General features: G+C 39.3%; 3 protein-coding genes across 3 annotated transcripts in view; all 3 read left to right on the plus strand.

Moving 5' to 3' along the window:
* Window positions 1-10068, plus strand: part of si:dkey-234i14.2 (heterogeneous nuclear ribonucleoprotein C) — a 39835-nt gene extending 29767 nt beyond the window's left edge. Inside the window, exons 3-7 of the mRNA XM_051943557.1 lie at window positions 1111-1161; window positions 5666-5835; window positions 7020-7133; window positions 8278-8435; window positions 8786-10068. Of these exons, the coding sequence (XP_051799517.1) occupies window positions 1111-1161; window positions 5666-5835; window positions 7020-7133; window positions 8278-8435; window positions 8786-8824 (532 nt within the window). The 3' untranslated portion in view covers window positions 8825-10068. The remainder of the gene's footprint in view (window positions 1-1110; window positions 1162-5665; window positions 5836-7019; window positions 7134-8277; window positions 8436-8785) is intronic.
* Window positions 10069-11306: 1238 nt separating this feature from the next.
* LOC110948677 (5-hydroxyisourate hydrolase-like) lies at window positions 11307-13299 on the plus strand. Its single transcript, XM_022190323.2, has 4 exons — window positions 11307-11526; window positions 12407-12546; window positions 12658-12793; window positions 13002-13299. Exons 1-4 carry the CDS (start codon window positions 11473-11475, stop codon window positions 13089-13091), a joined length of 420 nt encoding a protein of 139 aa, XP_022046015.1. The 5' UTR covers window positions 11307-11472; the 3' UTR covers window positions 13092-13299.
* Window positions 13300-13630: 331 nt separating this feature from the next.
* pdcd5 (programmed cell death 5) lies at window positions 13631-16617 on the plus strand. Its single transcript, XM_022190325.2, has 6 exons — window positions 13631-13825; window positions 14849-14886; window positions 15212-15273; window positions 15361-15452; window positions 15546-15617; window positions 15695-16617. Exons 1-6 carry the CDS (start codon window positions 13760-13762, stop codon window positions 15740-15742), a joined length of 378 nt encoding a protein of 125 aa, XP_022046017.1. The 5' UTR covers window positions 13631-13759; the 3' UTR covers window positions 15743-16617.
* Window positions 16618-17013: the final 396 nt, after the last annotated feature.

Here is a 17013-nt window from a genome sequence, read left to right on the forward strand (position 1 = left end):
CGTCTTGACACACTACAAACAATGCTCGGGAATGGTTTGCAGAGGATGACAAAGACTTCATGGCGTTCACATGGCCTCCAACTTCCAAAATTACCATCTGTGGGATCTGCTGGAAAACCAAGTTGAATCCACTTCATGATTTATGGTTCTTAAAGGATCTATCGGTATTGTTTTTGCGCCTGATACCACTGGACACCTTCAGAGGTCTTGTCCAGGCTTTAGTGGATCAGAACTGTTTTGATTGCATGAGCTACGCAATATCAGGCACATGGTTTTAATGTTCATTTTTGTTTGTGAGCAAGCTCCCGATAATAACTTGATGCATTAATATGTCAGTGTTGTGAATGCAACTTTCTCTACTACCTAAATGTGGCCAAAAATCGCTTATTGCAGCTTCTAAAACAGGGTGTAATGATTCAGTACATATAACTGAAGTGAACAGAACTTCAGTGGCGATTGAAACAGAAAACATGGCATAAATGATAGAATGACAAAGACGGATAGAGAAGAGTGAGTCAGCCGGAGAGACAAAGGGACAGAGGGAGGGTGAGCAACATGGAGGGATTATTAGCTACTCTGTGCAGGGATTAAGGAGGAATGCTGAGGTCTGACACACCAGAATGTGATCTCGCTCTGGCTTACAGTTACTTTGCTCTCCTCCACATCCTCTGGTCTCTGCAGGTACACACCAGCTACCAGCCCATGTAAGTTCAGTGCTGTCACATAACTCATCTGCCTCGCACACACATGCCTCTCAGCTTACCTCACCAGGCTCACACATCGAGGTGTTCGGTGGGTGGTACAGTTGGAGCACGATCCAATTTCTATGGATTTTCCACCCTGGATGCTGCAGCAGAACAAATCCAATGTTTTTTTTCGAGCTGACTGGAGATCATGAGCACTGTATTCTTTCCAGATGAAGTGGTTGTACCATATAACTCTGTTGCGATTCACACACATTTACACACTGACGCAACTAACTGAGCGTGTGTTTATTTTTTGTGAAATATTTAATAGCTCTGGTAAAAGAGCATCATGTAGTTTTTGACAAATACCTCACCAATCACAATCTCCTCCGTCTGCATCTCTCTGTCTCCATCTTTCCTGCAGATCTGACTTCGACCTGGACTATGACAGCTATCACGAGGACCACTATGACAGGTACTGTCAGAAGGCTACGCATGGCAGCTCACACACATTGTTGCTTGTCTGCGTGTCACAGGAGGCTAAAGGAAGAAGCTAAAGCGGATTCTCCATCCTGACGGTCTCCAGCAGTCTCTGCTCCCCGCCGCTGTCTGCCTCACAGCTGTCAGTCATTCTTTCTTTGCTTACACTGTAGTCTATTACTGCTCAACACCAAGGAGCTCAGTAGTCACACTCACACACCTGCAGACACAGAGATACTCCAAAATATAAATTCTCACTTACATAGACAACACTTAAAGGCACCCAAACTCTGAATTTTCTATATGGTCCTATTTCAATTTGCCTAACCTGCATGCCTCCAGAGTGAGGAAATCTCATTGAATTTCAAATGTAAATATATTAAGCTTCACTTGCGTCATGTAGCACAACGTGATCATAATATTCTGATGCATTGTGTCCTATTAAGGTGCTTGGCCATCATATATAGCACAGGTAGGACGGTTTCACCTCAGCCTGGCTTGGATTTTCCAAGTTTCAGAGCTCTACTTGATCAATGGACATGATCTTTCCAACATACATTCGATTTTTTGGTGTTTTGATGCAACTGAAAGTCATAGCATATTACTGGTTGTCTTTTTATACTCATCAAACCTAGTATGGAAACATCTAATATTTTGCTTTTCTAAACTAATATGTTACTTTTTAAAATGTGATTTGTCACCAACTTGCAATTTTATGTTGTAGATTCAATGTAGTAATTTTAAATCTTTGTGCTTTATGAGCAGAACAACTAATTATTCCCTAACCCTAACTTTTTGTTCTGATGTTCTTCCCTCTAGCTAAATCTAGGGGAATAAGAAATAACTAGGATTGAAACAAAATGGGGAAAGCAACTTCTTGAAAGGATTAAGAAAACCCTCAGATATAATTGTACATATCTAATTAGAAGGCAGAGATGACTAAAGATGATTTTTTTTAAAATCTATTATTTAACAGGACCTAAAAATACATTTAAATTAAAATCAACATCAGTTTCTGTTGTGAAAACTAATAACTAATTTGATTTTCTAATGTCTTCTCTCTAACTGTATTTAAGACATAAGGGACGTGTATTGGAGCAAAATATTCTGTAAAGGACTAAGAAACCCCTAAGTTTAATTCACTGTACTGTATCTAAAAGGCATGGATGACTGAAGCTGATTCTTTTTTCAGTCTGTGAATTAATTAGCCTAGCCGTGCTAGACCCAGCTCTGAAGACACAAGGGTCTAGTTACCCTCGGTAAGCCTCGAGGCTGGATGCTCCTAAAACTGGCCGACGAATCACCATGAAGTGTAGAGTCAGAAGGCGGGCGTAACTAAGTGACGACAGAGGCGCGACGATTCTGACAGAAACAACCAGAAACAACTCACCTAGCCGCGCTAGACAACCCATGGCAACGAATTTAACTCTCTGCCAGGGTCGACAACGAAAACGACAACAGTCGTTTAGCTCCATTAGCACCGACTCTGAATAATCTTTCTGCTAACATGTCTGTAATATACTTGAGCTTCACCCATTGACTGTATAAATAAGGCTTCACCGAACTACCGCATCCTCTGATTTCCGGCGCTCTAGGAACTACGTCAGCCTATTCGTTGCGCTGATTGGTTGTATACCTACCCAATTGCTGCAGAGTGATTTGAAAGACAACCTTTTAGCCCGCCTCCCTCCCTGTTGAGAGTTCCTAGACCCTTACGTCTTCAGAGCTGGGTCTATCGCGGCTAGGCTATGAATTAATAAGACCAAAGAATCTATGAAAATTGCTGTCAATTTCTGTTGTGAAAATGTCAAAAATTTCAGGTCATTTTCACTTCTTTCTTATAAATTTGCAGCTGTTTTAGCTGCCTGAAAACAACCATACTGTGGAGTTAAATGACGGCTCTTAACAATATCAAATTCGAGTATAATGTTTGCGACTTTTCATGAACTCTTAGCCCTGCAGTAACGTGGTTTTCGGTGTGCGTTTGTACTGTAAGTGCAGGTGTTTGGTAGACGATGTAGTCAACTGAGCTCCACTCACTGTGGCTTTGTATTATTGGTCTTCCAGTGAAATTGCTCTGGGACCTTCCTGCCTCCCCAGGCCTCACTCGTAAACACTCCACTCAGCACATCTGAATACGAGGAGGCAGCCACGTTACGTATACACACCAAGAATATATACACCTCCTTCTATTGCTTTTCTCGCACATATCGATGCTCTGTTGCTCAGAGTATTAACTGTCATCATTTCTTTGTTTTATATTTTCATGAGGTTTTCCTACCTCTGCATTTTTGAGCCTTTGCTCAGGGGGGAACACTCACTGCTGATTTTCAATTTGTTTTTAACACAGTGCATGATTATTCCCCATGCTGTTGGCTAGCACTACTGACAGTTGTGTGTGTGGGGGAATGGAAATGTGTGTTTTGCCTCTGGGTTTGAGTGAGTGTGGACTGTGTGTGCGTGTGTGTGTGTGCGTCTGTGTGTTGTTTGTGCACATCAATATGTGGGAAAGAGAGAAATGACTGTTTTTGTCCGCTGTCCTCTTGTGCAAACACGAAAGTAAAGTGTCTTTCAACATTCAGATAACAGCCCGAGCTGACAAAGCTGCTTTCCATGTGGGGTCTAATCCACAGAGACAAACACTTTCTCACACACATTCACACACTTTTCTGTAATCCTCACTCGTCTCTCATTGTCTGAGCCTCCATTCTCTGAGATGACACTTCAAAGCCGGTGTAACAACACATTGTCTATCTGCCCCTGCAAACTGCTCTAAAATACTTTAAACTCCCCTAAGTCTTTGGTCTCTATGTCTCCCCACATGGACAATGCTCAAAGCCGCTAATCTTACACACTTATGGTGGCCTAATGCCCTTCATCCTTATGTGACATTGTGATGCATTTTTGTCTGTTTACCGTGGAAGTACACAGAAATCTCTGTATCGAGTAGAGAGGCTTCACAGAATATAACAGAAAACAATATAGAAAACTTTTCAGGGAGCCAGGCTGTATCTGATGGACTGGTTAACAGCTCAATCAGTAAATCTACATTACTGTCCAAGTCCAAGTCCTTGCAGCTGACAGCTTGTCTCCGTGTTGTTGGCTTGTTATATACGGCAGAGGAGCTTTTCACTCTCCTGCTTCACAGGAACCGTTTAGGCTCAGACTGTCCTTGTTCCAGAAATATCCGGACTACGGCTAGATCCACTTGAATTGCTGTTACCATACAGATTTGTAATGTGTCTAAAATAATTCTGGATTTGTGGTCTGACCTTTAATGTTTTGGTTCTTTTCTGTAATTAAGTCACTGAATCTGTGACTTAGTTTATCATTTACTGTGACTACAACTACACAAAAAGTCAAATCATTCATAGATTTGGCTCTCTTCAGTTCCTCTGCTTTTTACAAGTTTGTGAAATGATGACTGATTGTTTTTTGTTTCACCTGGTCAGTGGGTCAGTGAGAGTTGAAGTCAGCCTCTCCTTTAATCCCAACATCATTTTTGTTTGTGCTGCAACACGCATGCACAAACACCAAGAGTCGTCTCTGTAACCACGATAGAGTTTGACTGTGATACACCCCCTGCCACCAGCACTACCAGCCTGGCGGGGAGCTATTGATTGGCCCTGACAGAACCAATTACATTCAGTGACAGATAGAGACATGGAGCCGTCCACGGGGAAGAGGCAAGAGCGAGAGTGAGACAATTTCACTCTCTTGCTCTTGATAGATAGAAAATAAAAGACAAAGGAACACAGAATATTTGTGAATAGATCCATATTTACCTATCAAATGCATGAACAGCTGCATTTCTTCAAGCTTCTCCAAGCTAAAAGTGGGTGTAATTTAACATTTATGATACGAATGCCAACACTGTCCCTAACCCTAAAGACATAAAGTTTGGTAGAAATGCAGATACTTTTTTGATATTTTAAGAAATGAACACAGTTTTCTACGAAATACTTTTTCAACTTTTCAATTTTGCAAATCTCATGTATTAAGTGAGTTTAATATAGTATAAAATTGATAAAAATTTATTTAAATCAGAAACTATTGCTACTCGTCTTGCCATTTCATCTCTCTGTGCTGAGCTGTTTCTGATACTTAGAGCTACAGATGCATTTTGCAATTCCTAGTTTGACCATCGCCCTGCACCTTGCATTAGTTGGCTGTGTGAGTGAAGGTTAGAGCATGCAACTTTGCACACCTGTTGACTTTAATGTTGACTTTGAAGGCTTTGAACTCAGCACACCAGCTGCAGATGGCTCAAATTATTAGCATAACAATCATCTTTACTGCTGTCCATCTATCAGCTTGGTCATTTTCACAGATATGTGGCACAACACTTTGTTTCCAACTTTTTGTGAAGAGGCTTTTTCATTATCATGTCAGACAGACACTTGGATTGCACAAAACCACAGACAACTTTTCCAAGAAACACGATTAGCTGCATGAATACAGTGAGTGAAAATGAGTCTATTTGTCTACCTAATTTGCAGGGTGTATGACTACCAGCGTGTGCCAGCATCCCTCTCTCCTCTACCCCTGGGACCCAGTCTGGCCAAGCGATCCCGGTCCTCCTCCTACTCCTCTGGGCACAGACGCAGTCGAGACAGAACCCACTCCAAAAGCTCCAGAGCACACTCCACTAATTCAACCACAGCCAAGTGTGAGTAAAATGAATCCACCGCAAATGCGATTTGCCTGCACTTACCTGTTCACAGCTGTTTTATGTAAAGTGTGATTATCTTGACCTTTCATTCTGGATTCGAAACGAAGGCAGAAATTGATGGTCCAGATTACCTTTGTTTACCTAAACCTCTGGTGAATAGAATATTCAAGCTCTATGCATTTAACTTTAAATGTTAATGCACTAAACTGCAGTGTCTGATGTTAAATAAACCATGCAGAAAGGGAAAACAGCTGCATGCTTGCCAGGAGTGCATGATACATATTCTGGTTTTGGGTGGCAAATCAGAAACAAATAAATAAATTCTGAACAAGCAGTCAAAGTTCATTAAATCTCAGACAATCCCAATGTGCGCTGTGTTAATTAAAATACCCCAAATCGCATTTATGCTGTGTGTACTTTGGCTTCATAGCCAGGATAATTAGAAATTTTGAAAACTACACACATTCATCTCATTCATTCAGATCTGTATGCTGCATAAAGCACCTGGAGCTTTAAATAGTTAGTTTAGCTTAGCACAAAGACGGTGATTCCTTGGAGTCTCACTGTGAAGAAAAGACTCCAGAAAGTCACTGCTTCTGGCCACGATATAGCAGTGCATATATAACACCATGTAAAACCACAACACCATTTTCAGGCTTAGTTTTTTTTGTTGTTGTTGTTGAAATCAAACAAAACTATAGAATTAAATCATCATTCCAAAGATTTTCTGTAAAAGCAACTGTTTTTTTCTTTTGGTTCTTGAAGATGTTTCATGTTTTATCCAAGAGACTTCTTAAGGAATCCAAAAGAGAAATCTTCTTGCTTTTTACTGAATCTCTTAGGATTATAGTGACCTGGGTGACTGAGAATCTACACAGAAAACATGATCATTAGTGGAGGGGCAGACAGGTTTTGTTACCTTTAGAAAGAGCAAGAGCTGCTTCTAAACTGTTTTATGCTGTGGCTTCATTTTCACCGCACAGATATGAGAGGGATTTATATATTTCCCAAAATGCTGAACTCTAGATGACATTATCAGTGCTGAACTAACAATGGCTACATATATTGTTCTAGCATTTCCACACATTGGCTGGAGTCCCTTTAAAACTCTCCCAAAAGATATTTCCTGGCTGTGTAATTTCCTTCTGTTGCTTACATTCTCTCGCTCTGTGTGCCTGCAGTGGGGATGGAGGAGTTGCAGGTGATTAAAAAGGAGCTGACTCTGATAAAGACACAGATCGATGGGCTGCTTGACAGTCTTGACAGGATGGACACACAGAGGAATGACCACAAAGGTGAGACGCTCATTCAGAAAGACAGTGGAGGCAGATGGGTGTGAGATCAAATGTTAGATAATCTAGTCGCACCTCAAAATCATTTTGATGCCGACTCCGGTGATATGCCACTTTCAGATTTCTGCTTGATTAGCTCCTCCAGTCACAACCCCAATCTAAATGGCACCTGATCTGTGCTGCAGGGAAAGTGGGGGAAGGGAAGTGCACTGCACAGAGGGAGCCACTCCTGTTTTACCTGACAAATCAATTATTTTCCCCCAGTCAGATTTTTTTTTTGAATCTAGAGCAATATCTGCTTAGAGTGGAGGTGTGTGGATTTATGGTGGTGAGCAAATTATGGAACATGCTGAACAAACAGTGTGGTTGAAGTAACTGACTGATGAGGTTTCAGAAAACACAAATTATCAGGGAGCGTGAACAGCAGCGGATCACTACACATACTGCAGAGACAAGTGGTGTTGCTGCCCTCATGTGGACTTTGGAGCATAACTGCAACTGCCAACAAAAGCAACAGCGCAGGGAATGAACGGGCTAAAGCTTTATTATCCTCCCTGAGGAAACTGCTTTAACTGCAGCCTTAATTAAACTGATTATAAACTGAAACACAGTTAATGCCACTCAATTGGAGCAGTCCAACTTCCTCTGAGCTGCAGAGCCTGAGTCACTGCTACACTGAAGTGTTCTTGACTCAAGAGTGTTTTAACCTCAAACCTTGAAGTCATTATCATCACATCAGACTGCATATGCATATAGAAAACTGTGCTAAAAAGAAGACGTGACCTAGTCCCTCTGCAGTTTAACCGGATGTGGGTGTACAACCGTGCAGAAAAGTATGTGTGTGTTCTAGTTTGGATGACCTTGGGCGATTGATAGCCCTCATCTTCATATTAATTTATCTCCAGCTCCACTTGATTCCCCCGTCCCTCACTATCTGGCTCTGCTGTCTCTCACCTCCCTCTCACTATCTCCACATCTGTCCTTCATCCTGTCACTCCCACTCCTGTTTTCTGCCTGTCATCTTGTACAAAGTCAGTGAAATGCTGTCGACCCAGAATGTGTTTTCTTTACAACCCCACTCACCCAGGACCCTAGAAACTTTTTTCTTTAATCTCCTTTTGCGCCTCTGTTAATTCCTGTGTTCTAGGGTCTCCCCTTAGAGATGACAGTCCAGTTGGTTCACCATATCCTCTGTCACCCAGCAGCCCAGAGCACTCCCTCTCCTCCCTGTCCCCTCCCAGCTCCCGCCATCGAATCCACAGGGAGGGCCCCGACCTGAGGGAGCCCGATGACGACCACCACACGGTAAATGCTATGTTCATTTTTTTTGCAGCTGACTAAAATTGTGTAGGACAGCCCTCTTGGTTTTATTGTCTAATGAGTAAACAGTTAAGCAGCTGTTTTTTTCTATGTCTGAATTCTTTTATGTGGTGAAAAATATATTAATTTGTCTAAAGGGAAATTAAGAAAAGAGAATTACTAAACAATTTCAAGTAAAACAGGGCAAGCCATCCATCTTGTGAGGTACGCGGCCGTAGACTCCTCCTTTGAAATCAAGTTATACCTGCACAACCAAATTTTACTGAGTCATTCTGAGCTTGCAGTTAATGAAGTGCCTCTTTGTTTTTCTCTCGCTGTCTGTCTGTCCGTCACAGATGAGCCACCACAGCTCTGACCCTGAGGAGGAAATATGAGGGAGGAATATAAGAAAACGACACGGATTAAGTGCCAAACATGGAGGAAGAGAACATAAACCATCGAGCTAACACCCATATCAGAGCCTCAGCATGGGGTACACATATCATAAAATATAATACATTTATTTGTATCACAGTAGCTTGATTTCCCAAAAAACACTGACGCAGGTGACTGAGACAAACACACAGCATATCTGACTGACAAGAATTCTTTAGGTTGGCCTGAAAGCATGTGAGCGAGACAGCGATCGTATCTAGAAAGTAATTATAAAGAACAGCTGGAAGCAGAGTGGTGAATTTAACCTAGGTACTTGAAATTAACCTATTCTTCTATTAATCAATACGATTAATCAAAAAATGGTGGTGTTAATCTGTATTAAGTGAGACAATATAATACCCTGGTTAAAACACATTGTTACCAGCTTGTCAGTTTATCATATTAGAATAATATCAAGCTACACACACAATAATAATTTATTTCTAGTTTTGTTGGGAGAGTTTCTTCCCAGAAAGAAACATCAAAGTGGTATAGCATTAAAGAAAAACTGGAGCATTTAAAATTCTGTTCATGAAGTTATTTAGCTGGATAGTACACAAACTGATAAAAACCATGTAAACATCAGCTTAAAAAGTCCTTATACAATGTTATTTCAAAATAGGACTATATCTGGAATATTTTGTGCTTTTGCAAAAAAATGAAAATTCAACTCTCTGTATCTTGAAGTATTTTCAAACCTGATCACTTTCAGACCAGGCTTTTTGTTTCATGCTCATTTCACACTTTATCTTCATTGTAAACCTCTTTGATAACAGAATTTATCTGGATGATCATTCAGGAGAGAAATGCTTGTTTTTCTGCTTTTACGTATCAAAATGATCCTTCAGAATGTGTAAAGACATGTTCAACTTGTCACATCTTTCAGATATACAAGCACTTTCTCTGTGTTAAGTGTATTAGAGGAATGTCACGACTCTCTTCCACTATGTATTTGGCACTTAAAGATGTGCAGAGGCCCAGGTCAGTGTGTAATATTGTGTATTATTGTATACTTTACTGTAATTGTTTAGCCGTCTGATTTTAATCTTGCTTTAGGACTTCTCATGTGTTTTTTAAGGAAAAACAATGACGTTATTATAATTCCTATGGTGTCACATGTTTTTGTTTGCATTCTTAAGATAAGCCAAGTGGAAATACTCATTGTCACTGTAGTAAAAGTATTTTCATATTGAGTATAAATGCAGTTTGTGGTGGTGTGTTTTTATTCTGAGTGGAAGAGAAACAAACACAGGGGGATAAAAATCATGAAATAATGTGCAGGATCAATCGTTGTTTCCAGTAGGAAACCTTGAGACTATTGAAAACTATACAATTACTGGTTCCACACCATAATCCATACAGAACTGAGGAGAGCTGGGAATATCACCTTGCTTGCAGTGAGTCAGAGCAGATCCTCAACATCTCTTTTACTCTCTGCTCAGATGATTTTATCCAGAGGCCAATCTGACCCTCAGGAGATGGTGCACAGTAGCATTCGTAATGTGTGTGCAGCTTTGAGGGCAACTATGTGATCCCATACATGATACATGAACTGGACTCAGACTCCAGAATTTTCCACCCAAAGCAAGTTTTCAATGTAGCACTGAAGAGACTCTGTTTAAACCTCTATGTCATAATCCAGCAATGTGGCAGCCGCATAGGTCAGAGGCAGGTAAAGGATTCAATTTCCCAAAAATGCTGGAAAAGAATTCAATATATTGTTTCAAGTCTGTTGTTACTGTGAGCAGCTTATGGGATCCTGAAACAAAGTCACTTCACACTAAAAGGAGCATCTTCACTTGCAGCAGCAGCAGCAGCTGTTTCAGGAACAGAATTACAGAGCTGAGATACTACAACCGCACAGGGAGAAAAAGGCCTATGCTAGTTTCCAGTTCAATTTATGCTACGGTGAAAGGTGAAAGCAACCCAAACACGGGAGATTTAAGTTGCTCATTGAGAACAGTATCATTCAATAAATGTTCAGAAGTACCACTGAGCCCCACAGCAATTTTAATACAAATTCACCATAATTTGATCAGTGATGCACATTAGGCTGCTTGAGGCACATTGTTTTCTTGGGATCAGATGTCAACATGTGTTGTTAGTTTGACATTAGCATCAGAAGAAACAACATTTAGCTCCAAAAGAGCACTCACATTTAAAAACATTATTAGAATTGAATTTGGGGATGTCGTGTCTGTCAGTGAATTCATTCAAGCAGGAAGGTTTGGATTGTGTATTGATGGTTTATTAACCCTGGAGTCAAACACACCAGTGTGGAAAAATAAAAATGACTTTGACAGTTTTTATATCATTATTCTGTACTGATCTGCTCAGGCCTCAGCCCAAGACAAACCCACTTTGATCAGCCACTTCCACTGAGTTCAAAGTGCTGAACACAAAGTGTGACAAAAAGGAGCTCTTGCACAACCAGTTTCTGTTGACAGAAAGATAAGCACATGAGCACTGGATGTCATACAGAAAGGGGCACAGTGCAGAACTTCGTGTGGGTAATGTGAGACAAAATCGGATGCTGTTAAATAAACCGTAAAATTACATTTCTTGGTTAAAACTGCTGACCTAGTTTAGATTTCATTCATCAGTGCACATGAGCGCATTCAGACTGCAGCAAGTGAAGGGTCATATTTTGCCTGAAAATAAGGTAAGCACAAAACTAAAGAAAAATACAATGCAAATGTCAGATTTTCATGAAACCAGCTAAATGTAAGGACATGTAGACTTTAATATTTAAAGCGTAGTGCTGTACCATACTATATTTTATTACCATTGGCTCAGTCAGGAGACAATGGTAACAGTCAATAATCCTGTATTTAATTGAATGAATTGTTTAAATTTGGAAACATTCATACAAGATTATATTCACAGGTGTCTTTTTACACCATTTTACTGTCAAACATGTTGTTATTAGCATCAAAGACCAACTTGTACTGTACCTATTAGAGGAAATTCATATTATTTGATTATCATAAGAATCTATGTATTTAATCATAACTTACTTGTTCAGCTTGCTAGTTTTGTTCCAATATTTGAAATGTCAATAGAAGACACACAAATCTACACATATACTTAATAAAATAAATCATCCCAGCTATAGACAGTAATCTGAGGAAAGATGTAAATTCTGCATTCGCAACTACCACATTTTTATTCAATAATATTGTTTTTCTCCGGTTATATATTTGAAGGCTGACATTACAAACTTTTCATTACTGAAGAAGGATGTAGAAATCCATTAATAAAATTCACATAAACATCAAAAATACTCGTGTCAAATTTAAGGTGGAAATAGTGTGAAAACTTTGACACAGCAGTACGTAGTATCTATGTGCACGATAGGATGTTAAAGCATTTATGCTGTCAAAGTGGCATGAGCTACGAAAGCTGATTAAATATGCAAAGCCAGTGCTGTATCTAAAAAACCTGACCTGTATGAATATGCCAGTTGCCAGAAACAGTGTCTATGAATGAAGTGTTTAATACTATGCTGATCACTTTAAAGTCTTGCTTTTTTTGTTTTGAAGATTGCGACAATGGCAGGCTCACCTAGTCCTCTAACCACACATGTCCTGAACACTGCGATGGGTGTCCCTGGCTCTAACATGTCCCTCAGCCTTCACCGACAAGATCCACTAACTAAAGCCTGGAATTTGATAACCACTGGGTAGTAGCATAAAAATATCGATCACCAAGTACAACTGTTGGAGAATTTCAAAGAATATCACACAATTCATCATTTTGTTCAAAGAGCTTCAATGTTATTTTGTCTGAACAGAATCACTAATGATGACGGTCGCTGCCCAGGACTTATCACAACACAGCTGTTTACATCTGGTGTGTACAAACTGCATTTTGAAACTGCTCAGTACTGGGGAAGTAGGGGAGAAGCCAGCTTTTACCCCTATGTTGAGGTGAGAAAAAGGCTTAAAATGGTGCACGTATCCTCAGCTGTCATTCTCATGTGCATTGTTGCTTTGTTTTCTTGTGGTGTTGCCAAATTTTTGCAACCTAATCGGCAAAAGTGTATCTTTGTTTAACTGTATGTGTCTGATCCTGTTACAAATCTTGCCTGTCAGTATGGTAGTTGCTAATCTGTTCTTATCTGCTGTTTTGTTACAGATTGTCTTCACAATAAATGAACCAGGCCAAAAGTACCACATTCCACTGCTTCTGAGTCGTTTCTCTTACAGTACGTACAGAGGGAGCTAGAGGTCAAGTGCGATAAAACCTCTGAGGAGATCTTCGTCCATCAGCTGACACATCAGAAGCAGAAGCTACTCCTCCAAGAACATTCATGGCAGCATCAACTAACCTGCTATACTTATTCATTCATTAGGCACAATGCTTAATTAGACTGATTCCTCCATTTACGTAATCATGTTACTATCAATAAATGGTTTTTTTTGCAATGAAACAAGCCATCGTGTTATTCATATATACTGTACTCTACGATATTGTTCACACCTGTTGGAGGAAGTTAATTTAAGATCTGCGATAGCTTTATTATTAAATAACGTGTTCCATGTGGAAAACATCCTTAATTTTTCAGTATTTTATACAAAGTGAAAGTAGCAATAATTGAGATTCTGTAGTGGTGGAGTGGTGGAATTTTGTATGCGTATAATTTTAAATAAATGCCATTATTTGTACCTTGTCCTCGAAAACAAACTACAGGAAGCTCGTTCGGGACTTTTTAATGCTTCCGGACTCTGTGCTCGATTGCTCGATTATAACCAGTGTGTTGGATCAGTGTTTCCGATATCAATTTCGCTCCCTGAGCTGGGTAGGGCCTTGTCAGTGGTTGGAGTGTAGTGAGCATTTTTAGTACGCTATCGCATCCCGTTTCTTGTTTTAGATCTCTATTACTGTAATAAACAATGGCAGACGACGAATTAGAGGCAATTAGGCGGCAAAGGATGGCAGAGCTGCAGGCAAAACACGGGGTAAGTGCTGAAAGTAGGCTGGGAAGCGTGTTTGCTGCCGCCTTATAAGGAGATGCTGAGTTCAGGGTGCTGCTAGCTAATGTAGCTAAACTAGACGCTTGTAATGAAACTGTCACTCAGGTGCAAAAATCACTGTATCTAGCCATGCTGTGTGTAAATGCTGTCCTGTTGTCCCAGTAATTAGCCAAGTCACAGTGGTCACCGCAGTGCTAGCTTTGTGCTAACTATACTCCAGTGAACAAGACGTTCACTTGCTTGACCAAAACTGAACAACGAAACATAAACCATAGTGTTAAACTGTTTTGGGTAGACAATGGAGTGGTTGGCTTGGTTGGGAATAAGGAATAAGACTTTTCTATTCGAGTTTTGTTTTTACTTGTTTCTAAATTGAGAGTAGCTATCCCAAGCTATTTCAAAGAAAGCAAGAAGTATCTATCTATCTATCTATCTATCTATCTATCTATCTATCTATCTATATGTGTGTATTTTATAACTGCATGTAGGCAGCATTCTTTAGCCGTGTTTGGTGCGTCAATTCAGTTTTGGTTGGCCTTTAATGTCCAGGGTCTTTTCTTACCTTAACTTGACAGCCAATATTTAAATTAATTGTTTATGGAATATGTCAAATTTCTATTTAGAAACATCATATGGGTTTGGTTTGGTTATGGCTACCATTCTGTTAAATTTGTTAAAGATAACAATCAGATTTTTGTCTTATAGAAGGAAAAAAGCAGTAGAAGAGTACTGGAGTTATCCGCATTATTTGTGGTTGTTTTACAATACGCCAACCGTTATCAAGAGACAAGCATTTATTTTTTTCTCAAGGTATTAAATTTACTGATAACCCTTCTCAGGATGGAGACAAAATAAGAGGCTTCTTAGATACCAACAGCATAAGAAGCAGTGCATGCTGGAAGTTGTTGTAGTTATAATGCAAACATACATGAATTGAAGGTTGAAACAGTGAGTTAAATGCAGAAATACAACCTAAATGTAATGATGCTGTCTCCTATATTATTTCAGGATGGTAATAATCAGCAAGGAGAGGAGGCCAAGCAAAGGTAAGATGTGGAATTCATCTAAAAGCTAACAACTATAGTTTTTACATTTTAGTTACATACAGGTCACTTAATTTATTATTCAAATAAATACATTTTAAATAACATTTTTGAACTGAGCTATCTTGTAGAATCATTATTCTTATAGAGTATGTTTGATGAAAGTTAGAAACATTTTCTACAATATTCAACCTCTCAAGTGTAGCTGAGGTACCCAGCAGGTGTTCTGATAACTTTTCAGTTTAATAAATTGAAGATTTTTTCTGGTTTCTTTTTATTGTTCTCAGTAGTGAGTGGAACTGAAAATATTGTTTGTCTTTATTTACAGAGAAACCGATATGAGGAACTCTATATTGGCTCAGGTTCTAGACCAGTCTGCCCGTGCCAGATGTAAGTGTTCTGTCAGATTTATCTTTAAGCCCACTAATATTTTCGCTTTCCAATGTATCGATGTCCTTTTCCTTCCCTTTTTTTCAGTGAGCAATCTTGCTTTGGTGAAGCCTGAGAAGGCAAATGCAGTTGAAAACTATCTCATTCAAATGGCTCGTTTTGGCAAATTAGGAGGAAAGGTGAGAAAATAACCCTGAATGCTTGAAGTTCTGTATGTTATTGAGATTCTTCCACATGCCAGTAAAGCAATGAACACAATTTCTCTTTGGCAGATTTCAGAGTCTGGCTTGATTGAGATCCTAGAGAAAGTCAGTCAGCAAACAGAGAAAAAGACAACTGTCACAGTAAGTTCCACTGAAATGTCACGTTTGATTGATTTTCGGTCACTTGTGATATGTTTCTAATACACTGTATTTGGCAGTTTAACAGACGGAGGGTGATGGACTCAGATGATGAGGACGATTATTAACTTTGAACAGGAGCCCTGGAAGGAGCCAAGAAGTCATGAGTTGACGTGCTTCACTGGGACTCTGACTGCAGATTTGACTAGTGTGCTTCTGTTAGCAAGATCCTGGGATGCTACACTAGTTTCTTTGTGTCTTTGGAAACTACATACCAAGACGTAAGAACAAGGACATTAAGTTGATATTGAGGGAGGTGGTGGAGGGTAGAGCAGACACAGTGTCAAAGGTTTTCTTATGCAACCTCTTTTCAATGAAGTTGCTACAAATTTGTACTGCTTGTGTTGTATCCCTGGACAGCTTATGGCACTGGTTCACTCCTAGACCTTCTCAGTAGTTACTATTTTTTTCTTTATTTTCGCTATCTGTTCTTCAAACACAAGAAACTAGACAAAATCTTAAACATACTGCTGCTGATGCGTATTATCTAGACTGTTCTTTGAATGAAATGCGTTGTTTTCTATTGAGGACTAACATCCCATTAGGTCTGGATGTTGTTCTTGGATGTTTTGTTGTTGCTGACATGTATCATAAAGGTTTACATAAAAAACAATAAAAAAGCCTTAAATTCAAGAGTTGGTTTTCTAGTTGACAATTTCTAAAATGATTCTTGATCATCTTAATGAAAGTTCAGCCCTTGCAAAAAGGTTCCATTTGGGATTTTACACAAATTTGTTCCATTCAGTTGAACAGAAAACTTAGCAGCATCAATACACAGTGTACTCAGCACCACAGGAAAGGCTGATGTTTTTGGTTTTATATGGATGATTTGCTATGTTTTCCCTCATAAGTTGACATTTTGAATTTAATTTCAGAATGAACAGTTAACAAATTGCCAAATGTATCCAACTACTTTTTCAATAAAATGCATGGAGAAATGTGATTTTACTTTTTTCTCTAACAATTCCTCTATTTACATCCAATAAGAGTCGACATAACGAGCAAGCTTTGTTTCCACAGACAGCATACAGCAATAAGGCACAGCTGAATAACCAAAGGAAAAAGAGACATCTAAATCTGAAAGAAAAGGACTGGACAGCTACAGTTACTGTGCCACCAGATGTGGAATTTCGTAGTCTTTATTTGAGCCCAAAATATGACAAATTGAGGTGGTGTATTTGAAATTTTACATAAGGTAGTATTTTAAAACTCAACATGACCTAAAATATCGAAAATAGAACTACCCATACAATCAAAATTGCCCCTACCAATACCAAAATACTAGAATGTAAAACAGATGTATATAGCAACATTTTAATATTGCAACTGGTTATTGTAT

This window comes from Acanthochromis polyacanthus, chromosome 2 (genome assembly GCF_021347895.1).
Source record: "Acanthochromis polyacanthus isolate Apoly-LR-REF ecotype Palm Island chromosome 2, KAUST_Apoly_ChrSc, whole genome shotgun sequence".
In the NCBI taxonomy this organism is placed as follows: Eukaryota; Metazoa; Chordata; class Actinopteri; family Pomacentridae; genus Acanthochromis; species Acanthochromis polyacanthus.